The sequence below is a fragment of the Cherax quadricarinatus genome, unplaced genomic scaffold, assembly GCF_038502225.1.
Source record: "Cherax quadricarinatus isolate ZL_2023a unplaced genomic scaffold, ASM3850222v1 Contig237, whole genome shotgun sequence".
NCBI classification, from domain to species: Eukaryota; Metazoa; Arthropoda; class Malacostraca; order Decapoda; family Parastacidae; genus Cherax; species Cherax quadricarinatus.
In genome coordinates, this window is record NW_027195263.1 from 52,501 (window position 1) to 67,193 (window position 14,693).

A 14,693-nucleotide genomic window follows, 5' to 3' on the forward strand; every position below is an offset into this window, starting at 1 on the left:
AAGTACAACGGTGCCTCCGTCCAGGAGGTCATGGTACGTTATGACTTCTTTGACTTCAGACGAGACTGGGTGCCATCACGAGACGAACTGGAGGTGACTTCATTATTATTATTATTATTACTATTATTATTATTATTATTATTATTATTATTATTATTATTATTATTATTATTATTATTATTGTTATTATTATTATTATTATTATTATTATTATTATTATTATTATTATTAGTTATTATTAGTGTTATTATTAATTATTATTAATGATTATTATCATTATTATTGTTATTACTATTATTATTATTATTATCATTATCATTATTGCCATTATTATTATTATCATTATTATTATACTTAGAGGGGAAGATTAAATCTGTAGAGGTAATAAAGTGCCTGGGGAATGGGAGGTGATCAGGTTTGATCCAAGGAAGGAAAATGTAGCTTCAGTTCTTTGGATCAAAAGCCATCCACCACCACCCACATGGATCCCTTAAGGGATCCGTCACACCTACAAATCCCTATAGATGTTTTTTCACTCCGGGCCTGTGTATCTCTCTCTCTCTCTCTCTCTCTCTCTCTCTCTCTCTCTCTCTCTCTCTCTCTCTCTCTCTCTCTCTCTCTCTCTCTCTCTTTCTCACCTGAGCATCATTACAAGTATCTCTCTCTCTCTCTCACCTGTGCATCATTACAAAAGTCTTTCTCTCTCTCTCACTTACACAGCCTCCGGCTAATGTTTACTGCGCTGGCCGGAAGACTTACATAGACCCTCCCCAGGCAGTTCCCTTCTTCTTCTACAACACAGAAGTAGTGGTTAGTGTGGATATTGCCTTCCCAGACGGTGATAACCAGACCACACCTTTCAAGTTCAGCCTCCTCTACCCCACGAAGGTAAGTCATAGCATCCTCTACCCCACGAAGGTAAGTCATAGCATCCTCTACCCCACGAAGGTAAGTCACAGCATCCTCTATCCCACGAAGGTAAGTCACAGCATCCTCTACCCCACGAAGGTAAGTCACCGCATCCTCTACCCCACGAAGGTAAGTCACAGCATCCTCTACCCCACGAAGGTAAGTCACAGCATCCTCTACCCCACGAAGGTAAGCCACAGCATCCTCTACCCCACGAAGGTAAGCCAGAGCATCCTGTACCCCACGAAGGTAAGTCACAGCATCCTTTACCCCACGAAGGTAAACCAGAGCATCCTCTACCCCACGAAGGTAAGCCAGAGCATCCTCTACCCCACGAAGGTAAGCCAGAGCATCCTCTACCCCACGAAGGTAAGTCACAGCATCCTCTACCCCACGAAGGTAAGTCACAGCATCCTCTACCCCACGAAGGTAAGTCACAGCATCCTCTACCCCACGAAGGTAAGCCACAGCATCCTCTACCCCACGAAGATAAGCCACAGCATCCTCTACCCCACGAAGATAAGCCACAGCATCCTCTACCCCACGAAGATAAGCCACAGCATCCTCTACCCCACGAAGATAAGCCACAGCATCCTCTACCCCACGAAGATAAGCCACAGCATCCTCTACCCCACGAAGGTAAGAATCACATCCATACTGAAATAGATATTTTTTTAGTTCAGATTTTCTTTTGGTAGCCACTTGACATTTCTGAGTCTCGTCAAATACTCTGATCTTCAAGAATAAAGGTGATTTGACCTGACCATCCGCTTTGACCTCCCTTTCTTTATATTTCTCTTCCATAATTTTCTCACCTGTGACTTAATAATAGTCTACGACGAATCGAAACATAGCTGTCATCATTTCTATTTTGCTGAATAACTGAGGCAATCTAGTTCTTAAAACGACCAGGTGAGAGATGCATCAGCGTTCCACTGCAGTCTGACTAGCACCTCAGTGGCCTCCCAGAATCAATACCAGAAACCAATTCATGATGAGAATCTTTTTCATGGCTGACGAAGAAACGTTCAGGGTCATGATCAACTGTATAAGACAGTCCGTGTACTACCAATCATATCCTTAATAAACAGATAACTCGCGCATAGGAGAGAGGAGCTTACGACGATGCTTCGGTCCGTCTCGGACCATTCACAGTCACATTGTGACTTTGTGTATTGTTCCAGTCATGGAATTGTGCCTTAGTGTTCATAACCTTAGGTGGTTTGTCACCTTGATGTCATTACGGAAGTGACCTCACCTTCCGCCAACCTCATACACGATTAATTGATGTCATAAACAGGTGTATACACACTTACCTAAGCTCTGGTTAACGTAAAATAGGTGTTAAGAATTCTCTTGTTTACCATTTACCTCTAAGTAGGTATCCCTTTTTTCATCACACAATTGAACCCGTGTGTTACCTATCCACACACCCCTGAACACGTGTGCTACCTACCCACACACCCCTGAACACGTGTGTTACCTACCCACACACCCCAGAACACGTGTGCTACCTACCCACACACCCCAGAACACGTGTGCTACCTACCCACACACCCCAGAACACGTGTGCTACCTACCCACACCCCCCTGAACACGTGTCTTGGTCTAACTCTGGCAGGTGTGGTATGACTGGACGATGAAAATCACCAAGAAAGAGTTTGTTCCCATCACCGTCTTCAACAGCACAAGACGTTATGAGAACTACACCACCGTCATCCATGAGTTTAACCAAGGTAAGTGTGACCCTGCTGGTGTGACCCTGCTGGTGTGACCCTGCTGGTGTGACCCTGCTGGTGTGACCCTGCTGGTGTGACCCTGCTGGTGTGACCCTACTGGTGTGACCCTGCTGGTGAACGTGACCATGTTGGTGTGATCCTGCTGATGTGACCCTGCTGGTGTGACCCTGCTGGTGTGACCCTGCTGGTGTGACCCTGCTGGTGTGACCCTGCTGGTGAGTGTGACCCTGCTGGTGTGACCCTGCTGGTGAGTGTGACCCTGCTGGTGTGACCCTGCTGGTGTGACCCTGCTGGGGTGACCCTGCTGGTGATTGTGACCCTGCTGGTGACTGTGACCCTGCTGGTGTGACCCTGCTGGTGTGACCCTGTTGGTGTGACCCTGCTGGTGTGACCCTGCTGGTGACTGTAACCCTGCTGGTGAGTGTGACCCTGCTGGTTTGACCCTGATGGTGTGACCCTGCTGGTGTGACCCTGCTGGTGTGACCCTGCTGGTGACTGTAACCCTGCTGGTGAGTGTGACCCTGCTGGTGAGTGTGACCCTGCTGGTGACTGTGACCCTGCTGGTGAGTGTGACCATGTTGGTGTGATCCTGCTGGTGTGACCCTGCTGGTGAACGTGACCATGTTGGTGTGATCCTGCTGATGTGACCCTGCTGGTGTGACGTTGCTGGTGTGACCCTGCTGGTGTGACCCTGCTGGTGAGTGTGACCCTGCTGGTGAGTGTGACCCTGCTGGTGTGACCCTGCTGGTGAGTGTGACCCTGTTGGTGTGGCCCTTCTGGTGTGACTCTGCTGGTGTGACCCTGCTGGTGAGTGTGACCCTGCTGGTGAGTGTGACCCTGCTGGTGAGTGTGACCCTGCTGGTGACTGTGACCCTGCTGGTGACTGTGACCCTGCTGATGAGTGTGACCACACTGGTGAGTGTGTCCTTGCTGGTGACTGTTACCCTGCTGGTGAGTGTGACCCTGCTGGTGAGTGTGACCCTGCTGGTGAATGTGACCCTGCTGGTAAATGTGACCCTACTGGTGTGATCCTGCTGGTGAGTGTGGCCCTGCTGGTGTGACCCTGCTGGTGAATGTGACCTTGCTGGTGAGTGTGACTCTGCTGGTGTGGCCCTGATGGTGACTGTGACCCTGCTGATGAAAGTGATCCTGCTGGTGTGACCCTACTGGTGAGTGTGTCCCTGCTGGTGTCTGTTACCCTGCTGGTGAGTGTGACCCTGCTGGTGACTGTGACCCTGCTGGTGAGTGTGACTCTGCTGGTGAGTGTGACTCTGCTGGTGAGCGTGGCCCTGCTGGTGCGATCCTGCTGGTGCGACCCTGCTGGTGAGTGTGACCCTGCAGGTGAATATGGCTCTAGTGTGGCCCTGCTGCTGTGGCCACCTTGAAGTGTGTCAAGTGTTAGCGGGCTGTTAGTTGTGGACAGTAGCAACACTGGTTGGTGGTGTTAGTGGATAGCAGCAACACTGGTTGGTGGTGCTAGTGGTGGATAGTAGCAACACTGGTTGGTGGTGTTAGTGGATAGCAGCAACACTGGTTGGTGGTGTTAGTGGTGGACAGTAGCAACACTGGTTGGTGGTGTTAGTGGATAGCAGCAACACTGGTTGGTGGTGTTAGTGGTGGACAGTAGCAACACTGGTTGGTGGTGTTAGTGGTGGACAGTAGCAACACTGGTTGGTGGTGTTAGTGGTGGACAGTAGCAACACTGGTTGGTGGAGTTAGTGGTGGATAGTAGCAACACTGGTTGGTGGTGTTAGTGGTGGATAGTAGCAACACTGGTTGGTGGTGATAGTGGTGGACAGTAGCAACACTGGTTGGTGGTGTTAGTGGTGGATAGTAGCAACACTGGTTGGTGGTGTTAGTGGTGGATAGTAGCAACACTGGTTGGTGGTGTTAGTGGTGGACAGTAGCAACACTGGTTGGTGGTGTTAGTGGTGGATAGTAGCAACACTGGTTGGTGGTGTTAATGGTGGATAGTAGCAACACTGGTTGGTGGTGTTAGTGGTGGATAGTAGCAACACTAGTTGGTGGTGTTAGTGGTGGATAGCAGCAACACTGGTTGATGGTGTTAGTGGTGGACAGTAGCAACACTGGTTGGTGGTGTTAATGGTGGACAGTAGCAACACTGGTTGGTGGTGTTAGTGGTGGATAGTAGCAACACTGGTTGGTGGTGTTAGTGGTGGACAGTAGCAACACTGGTTGGTGGTGTTAGTGGTGGATAGTAGCAACACTGGTTGGTGGTGTTAATGGTGGATAGTAGCAACACTGGTTGGTGGTGTTAGTGGTGGATAGTAGCAACACTAGTTGGTGGTGTTAGTGGTGGATAGCAGCAACACTGGTTGATGGTGTTAGTGGTGGACAGTAGCAACACTGGTTGGTGGTGTTAATGGTGGACAGTAGCAACACTGGTTGGTGGTGTTAGTGGTGGATAGTAGCAACACTGGTTGGTGGTGTTAGTGGTGGATAGTAGCAACACTGGTTGGTGGTGTTAGTGGTGGATAGTAGCAACACTGGTTGGTGGTGTTAGTGGTGGATAGTAGCAACACTGGTTGGTGGTGTTAATGGTGGATAGTAGCAACACTGGTTGGTGGTGTTAGGGGTGGATAGTAGCAACACTGGTTGGTGGTGTTAGTGGTGGATAGTAGCAACACTGGTTGATGGTGTTAGTGGTATACAGTAGCAACACTGGTTGGTGGTGTTAGTGGTGGATAGCAGCAACACTGGTTGGTGGTGTTAGTGGTGGACAGTAGCAACACTGGTTGGTGGTGTTAGTGGTGGATAGTAGCAACACTGGTTGGTGGTGTTAGTGGTGGATAGTAGCAACACTGTTTGGTGGTGTTAGTGGTGGATAGTAGCAACACTGGTTGGTGGTGTTAGTGGTGGACAGTAGCAACACTGGTTGGTGGTGTTAGTGGTGGACAGTAGCAACACTGGTTGGTGGTGTTAGTGGATAGCAGCAACACTGGTTGGTGGTGTTAGTGGTGGACAGTAGCAACACTGGTTGGTGGTGTTAGTGGATAGCAGCAACACTGGTTGGTGGTGTTAGTGGTGGACAGTAGCAACACTGGTTGGTGGTGTTAGTGGTGGACAGTAGCAACACTGGTTGGTGGTGTTAGTGGTGGACAGTAGCAACACTGGTTGGTGGAGTTAGTGGTGGATAGTAGCAACACTGGTTGGTGGTGCTAGTGGTGGATAGTAGCAACACTGGTTGGTGGTGTTAGTGGTGGACAGTAGCAACACTGGTTGGTGGTGTTAGTGGTGGATAGTAGCAACACTGGTTAATGGTGTTAGTGGTGGATAGTAGCAACACTGGTTGGTGGTGTTAGTGGTGGACAGTAGCAACACTGGTTGGTGGTGTTAGTGGTGGATAGTAGCAACACTGGTTGGTGGTGTTAATGGTGGATAGTAGCAACACTGGTTGGTGGTGTTAGTGGTGGATAGTAGCAACACTAGTTGGTGGTGTTAGTGGTGGATAGCAGCAACACTGGTTGATGGTGTTAGTGGTGGACAGTAGCAACACTGGTTGGTGGTGTTAATGGTGGACAGTAGCAACACTGGTTGGTGGTGTTAGTGGTGGATAGTAGCAACACTGGTTGGTGGTGTTAGTGGTGGATAGTAGCAACACTGGTTGGTGGTGTTAGTGGTGGATAGTAGCAACACTGGTTGGTGGTGTTAGTGGTGGATAGTAGCAACACTGGTTGGTGGTGTTAATGGTGGATAGTAGCAACACTGGTTGGTGGTGTTAGGGGTGGATAGTAGCAACACTGGTTGGTGGTGTTAGTGGTGGATAGTAGCAACACTGGTTGATGGTGTTAGTGGTATACAGTAGCAACACTGGTTGGTGGTGTTAGTGGTGGATAGCAGCAACACTGGTTGGTGGTGTTAGTGGTGGACAGTAGCAACACTGGTTGGTGGTGTTAGTGGTGGATAGTAGCAACACTGGTTGGTGGTGTTAGTGGTGGATAGTAGCAACACTGTTTGGTGGTGTTAGTGGTGGATAGTAGCAACACTGGTTGGTGGTGTTAGTGGTGGACAGTAGCAACACTGGTTGGTGGTGTTAGTGGTGGACAGTAGCAACACTGGTTGGTGGTGTTAGTGGTGGATAGTAGCAACACTGGTTGGTGGTGTTAGTGGTGGACAGTAGCAACACTGGTTGGTGGTGTTAGTGGTGGATAGTAGCAACACTGGTTGGTGGTGTTAGTGGTGGACAGTAGCAACACTAGTTGGTGGTGTTAGTGGTGGATAGCAGCAACACTGGTTGATGGTGTTAGTGGTGGACAGTAGCAACACTGGTTGGTGGTGTTAGTGGTGGATAGTAGCAACACTGGTTGGTGGTGTTAGTGGTGGATAGTAGCAACACTGGTTGGTGGTGTTAATGGTAGATAGTAGCAACACTGGTTGATGGTGTTAGTGGTATACAGTAGCAACACTGGTTGGTGGTGTTAGTGTTGGATAGCAGCAACACTGGTTGGTGGTGTTAGTGGTGGACAGTCGCAACACTGGTTGGTGGTGTTAGTGGTGGATAGTAGCAACACTGGTTGGTGGTGTTAGGGGTGGATAGTAGCAACACTGGTTGGTGGTGTTAGTGGTGGACAGTAGCAACACTGGTTGGTGGTGTTAGTGGTGGATAGTAGCAACACTGGTTGGTGGTGTTAGTGGTGGATAGTAGCAACACTAGTTGGTGGTGTTAGTGGTGGATAGCAGCAACACTGGTTGATGGTGTTAGTGGTGGACAGTAGCAACACTGGTTGGTGGTGTTAATGGTGGACAGTAGCAACACTGGTTGGTGGTGTTAGTGGTGGATAGTAGCAACACTGGTTGGTGGTGTTAGTGGTGGATAGTAGCAACACTGGTTGGTGGTGTTAGTGGTGGATAGTAGCAACACTGGTTGGTGGTGTTAGTGGTGGATAGTAGCAACACTGGTTGGTGGTGTTAATGGTGGATAGTAGCAACACTGGTTGGTGGTGTTAGGGGTGGATAGTAGCAACACTGGTTGGTGGTGTTAGTGGTGGATAGTAGCAACACTGGTTGATGGTGTTAGTGGTATACAGTAGCAACACTGGTTGGTGGTGTTAGTGGTGGATAGCAGCAACACTGGTTGGTGGTGTTAGTGGTGGACAGTAGCAACACTGGTTGGTGGTGTTAGTGGTGGATAGTAGCAACACTGGTTGGTGGTGTTAGTGGTGGATAGTAGCAACACTGTTTGGTGGTGTTAGTGGTGGATAGTAGCAACACTGGTTGGTGGTGTTAGTGGTGGACAGTAGCAACACTGGTTGGTGGTGTTAGTGGTGGACAGTAGCAACACTGGTTGGTGGTGTTAGTGGATAGCAGCAACACTGGTTGGTGGTGTTAGTGGTGGACAGTAGCAACACTGGTTGGTGGTGTTAGTGGATAGCAGCAACACTGGTTGGTGGTGTTAGTGGTGGACAGTAGCAACACTGGTTGGTGGTGTTAGTGGTGGACAGTAGCAACACTGGTTGGTGGTGTTAGTGGTGGACAGTAGCAACACTGGTTGGTGGAGTTAGTGGTGGATAGTAGCAACACTGGTTGGTGGTGCTAGTGGTGGATAGTAGCAACACTGGTTGGTGGTGTTAGTGGTGGACAGTAGCAACACTGGTTGGTGGTGTTAGTGGTGGATAGTAGCAACACTGGTTAATGGTGTTAGTGGTGGATAGTAGCAACACTGGTTGGTGGTGTTAGTGGTGGACAGTAGCAACACTGGTTGGTGGTGTTAGTGGTGGATAGTAGCAACACTGGTTGGTGGTGTTAATGGTGGATAGTAGCAACACTGGTTGGTGGTGTTAGTGGTGGATAGTAGCAACACTAGTTGGTGGTGTTAGTGGTGGATAGCAGCAACACTGGTTGATGGTGTTAGTGGTGGACAGTAGCAACACTGGTTGGTGGTGTTAATGGTGGACAGTAGCAACACTGGTTGGTGGTGTTAGTGGTGGATAGTAGCAACACTGGTTGGTGGTGTTAGTGGTGGATAGTAGCAACACTGGTTGGTGGTGTTAGTGGTGGATAGTAGCAACACTGGTTGGTGGTGTTAGTGGTGGATAGTAGCAACACTGGTTGGTGGTGTTAATGGTGGATAGTAGCAACACTGGTTGGTGGTGTTAGGGGTGGATAGTAGCAACACTGGTTGGTGGTGTTAGTGGTGGATAGTAGCAACACTGGTTGATGGTGTTAGTGGTATACAGTAGCAACACTGGTTGGTGGTGTTAGTGGTGGATAGCAGCAACACTGGTTGGTGGTGTTAGTGGTGGACAGTAGCAACACTGGTTGGTGGTGTTAGTGGTGGATAGTAGCAACACTGGTTGGTGGTGTTAGTGGTGGATAGTAGCAACACTGTTTGGTGGTGTTAGTGGTGGATAGTAGCAACACTGGTTGGTGGTGTTAGTGGTGGACAGTAGCAACACTGGTTGGTGGTGTTAGTGGTGGACAGTAGCAACACTGGTTGGTGGTGTTAGTGGTGGATAGTAGCAACACTGGTTGGTGGTGTTAGTGGTGGACAGTAGCAACACTGGTTGGTGGTGTTAGTGGTGGATAGTAGCAACACTGGTTGGTGGTGTTAGTGGTGGACAGTAGCAACACTAGTTGGTGGTGTTAGTGGTGGATAGCAGCAACACTGGTTGATGGTGTTAGTGGTGGACAGTAGCAACACTGGTTGGTGGTGTTAGTGGTGGATAGTAGCAACACTGGTTGGTGGTGTTAGTGGTGGATAGTAGCAACACTGGTTGGTGGTGTTAATGGTAGATAGTAGCAACACTGGTTGATGGTGTTAGTGGTATACAGTAGCAACACTGGTTGGTGGTGTTAGTGTTGGATAGCAGCAACACTGGTTGGTGGTGTTAGTGGTGGACAGTCGCAACACTGGTTGGTGGTGTTAGTGGTGGATAGTAGCAACACTGGTTGGTGGTGTTAGGGGTGGATAGTAGCAACACTGGTTGGTGGTGTTAGTGGTGGACAGTAGCAACACTGGTTGGTGGTGTTAGTGGTGGATAGTAGCAACACTGGTTGGTGGTGTTAGTGGTGGATAGTAGCAACACTGGTTGGTGGTGTTAATGGTGGATAGTAGCAACACTGGTTGGTGGTGTTAGTGGTGGATAGTAGCAACACTAGTTGGTGGTGTTAGTGGTGGATAGCAGCAACACTGGTTGATGGTGTTAGTGGTGGACAGTAGCAACACTGGTTGGTGGTGTTAGTGGTGGACAGTAGCAACACTGGTTGGTGGTGTTAGTGGTGGATAGCAGCAACACTGGTTGATGGTGTTAGTGGTGGACAGTAGCAACACTGGTTGGTGGTGTTAATGGTGGACAGTAGCAACACTGGTTGGTGGTGTTAGTGGTGGATAGTAGCAACACTGGTTGGTGGTGTTAGTGGTGGATAGTAGCAACACTGGTTGGTGGTGTTAGTGGTGGACAGTAGCAACACTGGTTGGTGGTGTTAGTGGTGGATAGTAGCAACACTGGTTGGTGGTGTTAATGGTGGATAGTAGCAACACTGGTTGGTGGTGTTAGTGGTGGATAGTAGCAACACTAGTTGGTGGTGTTAGTGGTGGATAGCAGCAACACTGGTTGATGGTGTTAGTGGTGGACAGTAGCAACACTGGTTGGTGGTGTTAATGGTGGACAGTAGCAACACTGGTTGGTGGTGTTAGTGGTGGATAGTAGCAACACTGGTTGGTGGTGTTAGTGGTGGATAGTAGCAACACTGGTTGGTGGTGTTAGTGGTGGATAGTAGCAACACTGGTTGGTGGTGTTAGTGGTGGATAGTAGCAACACTGGTTGGTGGTGTTAATGGTGGATAGTAGCAACACTGGTTGGTGGTGTTAGGGGTGGATAGTAGCAACACTGGTTGGTGGTGTTAGTGGTGGATAGTAGCAACACTGGTTGATGGTGTTAGTGGTATACAGTAGCAACACTGGTTGGTGGTGTTAGTGGTGGATAGCAGCAACACTGGTTGGTGGTGTTAGTGGTGGACAGTAGCAACACTGGTTGGTGGTGTTAGTGGTGGATAGTAGCAACACTGGTTGGTGGTGTTAGTGGTGGATAGTAGCAACACTGTTTGGTGGTGTTAGTGGTGGATAGTAGCAACACTGGTTGGTGGTGTTAGTGGTGGACAGTAGCAACACTGGTTGGTGGTGTTAGTGGTGGACAGTAGCAACACTGGTTGGTGGTGTTAGTGGTGGATAGTAGCAACACTGGTTGGTGGTGTTAGTGGTGGACAGTAGCAACACTGGTTGGTGGTGTTAGTGGTGGATAGTAGCAACACTGGTTGGTGGTGTTAGTGGTGGACAGTAGCAACACTAGTTGGTGGTGTTAGTGGTGGATAGCAGCAACACTGGTTGATGGTGTTAGTGGTGGACAGTAGCAACACTGGTTGGTGGTGTTAGTGGTGGATAGTAGCAACACTGGTTGGTGGTGTTAGTGGTGGATAGTAGCAACACTGGTTGGTGGTGTTAATGGTAGATAGTAGCAACACTGGTTGATGGTGTTAGTGGTATACAGTAGCAACACTGGTTGGTGGTGTTAGTGGTGGATAGCAGCAACACTGGTTGGTGGTGTTAGTGGTGGACAGTCGCAACACTGGTTGGTGGTGTTAGTGGTGGATAGTAGCAACACTGGTTGGTGGTGTTAGGGGTGGATAGTAGCAACACTGGTTGGTGGTGTTAGTGGTGGACAGTAGCAACACTGGTTGGTGGTGTTAGTGGTGGATAGTAGCAACACTGGTTGGTGGTGTTAGTGGTGGACAGTAGCAACACTGGTTGGTGGTGTTAGTGGTGGACAGTAGCAACACTGGTTGGTGGTGTTAGTGGTGGATAGCAGCAACACTGGTTGATGGTGTTAGTGGTGGACAGTAGCAACACTGGTTGGTGGTGTTAATGGTGGACAGTAGCAACACTGGTTGGTGGTGTTAGTGGTGGATAGTAGCAACACTGGTTGGTGGTGTTAGTGGTGGATAGTAGCAACACTGGTTGGTGGTGTTAGTGGTGGATAGTAGCAACACTGGTTGGTGGTGTTAGTGGTGGATAGTAGCAACACTGGTTGGTGGTGTTAGTGGTGGATAGTAGCAACACTGGTTGGTGGTGTTAATGGTAGATAGTAGCAACACTGGTTGATGGTGTTAGTGGTATACAGTAGCAACACTGGTTGGTGGTGTTAGTGGTGGATAGCAGCAACACTGGTTGGTGGTGTTAGTGGTGGACAGTAGCAACACTGGTTGGTGGTGTTAGTGGTGGATAGTAGCAACACTGGTTGGTGGTGTTAGGGGTGGATAGTAGCAACACTGGTTGGTGGTGTTAGTGGTGGACAGTAGCAACACTGGTTGGTGGTGTTAGTGGTGGATAGTAGCAACACTGGTTGGTGGTGTTAGTGGTGGATAGTAGCAACACTGGTTGGTGGTGTTAATGGTAGATAGTAGCAACACTGGTTGATGGTGTTAGTGGTATACAGTAGCAACACTGGTTGGTGGTGTTAGTGGTGGATAGCAGCAACACTGGTTGGTGGTGTTAGTGGTGGACAGTAGCAACACTGGTTGGTGGTGTTAGTGGTGGATAGTAGCAACACTGGTTGGTGGTGTTAGGGGTGGATAGTAGCAACACTGGTTGGTGGTGTTAGTGGTGGACAGTAGCAACACTGGTTGGTGGTGTTAGTGGTGGATAGTAGCAACACTGGTTGGTGGTGTTAGTGGTGGATAGTAGCAACACTGGTTGGTGGTGTTAGGGGTGGACAGTAGCAACACTGGTTGGTGGTGTTAGTGGTGGACAGTAGCAACACTGGTTGGTGGTGTTAGTGGTGGACAGTAGCAACACTGGTTGGTGGTGTTAGTGGTGGACAGTAGCAACACTGGTTGGTGGTGTTAGTGGTGGACAATAGCCACAGTTACCATCACGTACCTCCTCTGGTCCTTGGACAGGTCTCGCCTACGTCATAAGGAAGAGACTCAGCTTCTGCTCCGTCAACAAGATTGAGAACAACATCACCTGGGCGGACGTCAAGGTTGATTCTGACGGCACCGTCTCCATGCAGAGTCCTTGGAACTTCGAGGAGATGGACCAGGAAATGCAGTACAACGGCGCTGTGAGTCCTTCACTGTTTCGTTCACCGTTATCACTGCTTCTTCCTCCTGCATCACTGTATATGAGCAATTAACCATAGTTCAATCCATTCTGGAGCATAATTATGTACATTTCTCAATCTTACCCGGGAGGAGGACCATTGTTCAGTGACCACCAGACAGAAGTTGTTCTAACTAGACCATCTCACTGTATAACAGTGACCACTATTTCTGGTGCATGAATTTACTGCTTCACTGCATTCTGGCACATGTATACGGTTGATGATTCTCACTGCATGCTTGCAGGCAGTGACAACTGACACACTAATTTAGTCTACGAGATAAAATCTCTTGAATTAGTGACTTTTGTTTTGTAAATATATATTGTTATATATGTACATGATTCGTATATAATACCGATAACATGAAGAATTAAACACATGTGAAACATCTGGGTATCTTTATTGTAGACGTTTCGCCCTCCAGTGGCTTTATCAGCACAAATTCAAGGACGTGATAATTGGAAGACAGGAGAACTATGTACGAAAGATGAGGTAATGATTCCCTCAACCTTGGAGTTCTGAGGGACTGATTACCTTATCTTTTGTACACAGTTCTACTGTCTTCCAATTATTATGTCCTAGAATCTGTATTGATAAAGCCACTGGAGGGCGAAACGTCTACAATAAAGATACCCAGATGTTGCGCATGTGTCTAATTTTCATTGTTATATATAATTATTCATACAGTCACCTGAAGATCAGTAACTCTGTCCATCCTTCAAGAAAATCAATTAATTCATTTTTGGCACTTTAATTATTTTCAGCAACCTAACCGAACCCAAATTAAAGTAATATACTTCATCTTAATTTACCTAACAAGCTGAAAAATTTCGGCATAGCTTGCGTTAGGTATTTTAAGATGGAAAAGGATGTATCGTTCTTTAAGGTAACCCAGCGAGAAAAACATTTTGATATACCTGTTTGTTAATTACACTGTTGGTTGTGACAGCACTGGGAGCGAGGTATGAGAGCTGACGTCTGGGTTGGTATTAAGAAGAACCAACTATTCAAAATTAACGAAACCTACGTCTGGTATTTCGCCTCTGTGAGTACATCCTTTGGTATTATTATCTAATGGGTAGGCTAGGCTTGAAGCCTCTCCACCATCAAGACCATTAATGTTTGGATGGATTAAGCTAAGTTAGGTTTGTTAGGTCAAGTTAAATTTAACAAGGGAAATCTTTTAACCGGACTTTGTTTCGCACATAGTGGGATTTTATCATGTACTTGTTATTTTCCCACTGTGGGCGAAATGTGTCATACGTTCTCCTGTAGGTTAAATATACATAACATATATTTTATGTGTTTATAATATCTGTAGGTCCTCGGGAACATTGTAAAAAAAATTACTTATAATACAAGGGTCTAAAATTAAGGGCCCCCATCCAGAAGATAAGATAAGATAAGATTTCGTTCGGATTTTTAACCCCGGAGGGTTAGCCACCCAGGATAACCCAAGAAAGTCAGTGCATCATCGAGGACTGTCTAACTTATTTCCATTGGGGTCCTTAATCTTGTCCCCCAGGATGCGACCCACACCAGTCGACTAACACCCAGGTACCTATTTGCTGCTAGGTGAACAGGACAACAGGTGTAAGGAAACGTGTCGAAATGTTTCCATCCGCCGGGAATCGAACCCGGGCCCTCCGTGTGTGAAGCGGGAGCTTTAGCCACCAGGCCACTGTTAAACAGTGCCCTTTTAAGTCACCTGCTTCATAAATATATTCAACAAGCACCTCCTAATTCTTACACCTGTTGCCCCTGTTTACCTAGAGATAATTAGGCACTCAGGAGGTTATTGGCTCTTTTGCGCTTTGCGAGGAGCCTGCAAATGAGCTGAGATAATAATCTTAGACTGTAAGAACAATGTGGTATAAAGGAGACGAGAGAATATGTGCAGAATATTTGAGTAGGAGAAAATCAAAGA

At 47.8% G+C, this 14,693-nt stretch overlaps 1 protein-coding gene across 1 annotated transcript in view; it reads left to right on the forward strand.

The window, feature by feature from the left end:
* Positions 1-14,693, forward strand: part of LOC128693515 (uncharacterized) — a 61,921-nt gene that overhangs the window by 14,914 nt on the left and 32,314 nt on the right. The window contains exons 7-11 of the mRNA XM_053783228.2: positions 1-93; positions 721-888; positions 2,531-2,645; positions 12,564-12,727; positions 13,716-13,811. The exon at positions 1-93 is cut by the window's left edge and continues 68 nt beyond it. Coding sequence (XP_053639203.1) covers positions 1-93; positions 721-888; positions 2,531-2,645; positions 12,564-12,727; positions 13,716-13,811 — 636 coding nt within the window. The remainder of the gene's footprint in view (positions 94-720; positions 889-2,530; positions 2,646-12,563; positions 12,728-13,715; positions 13,812-14,693) is intronic.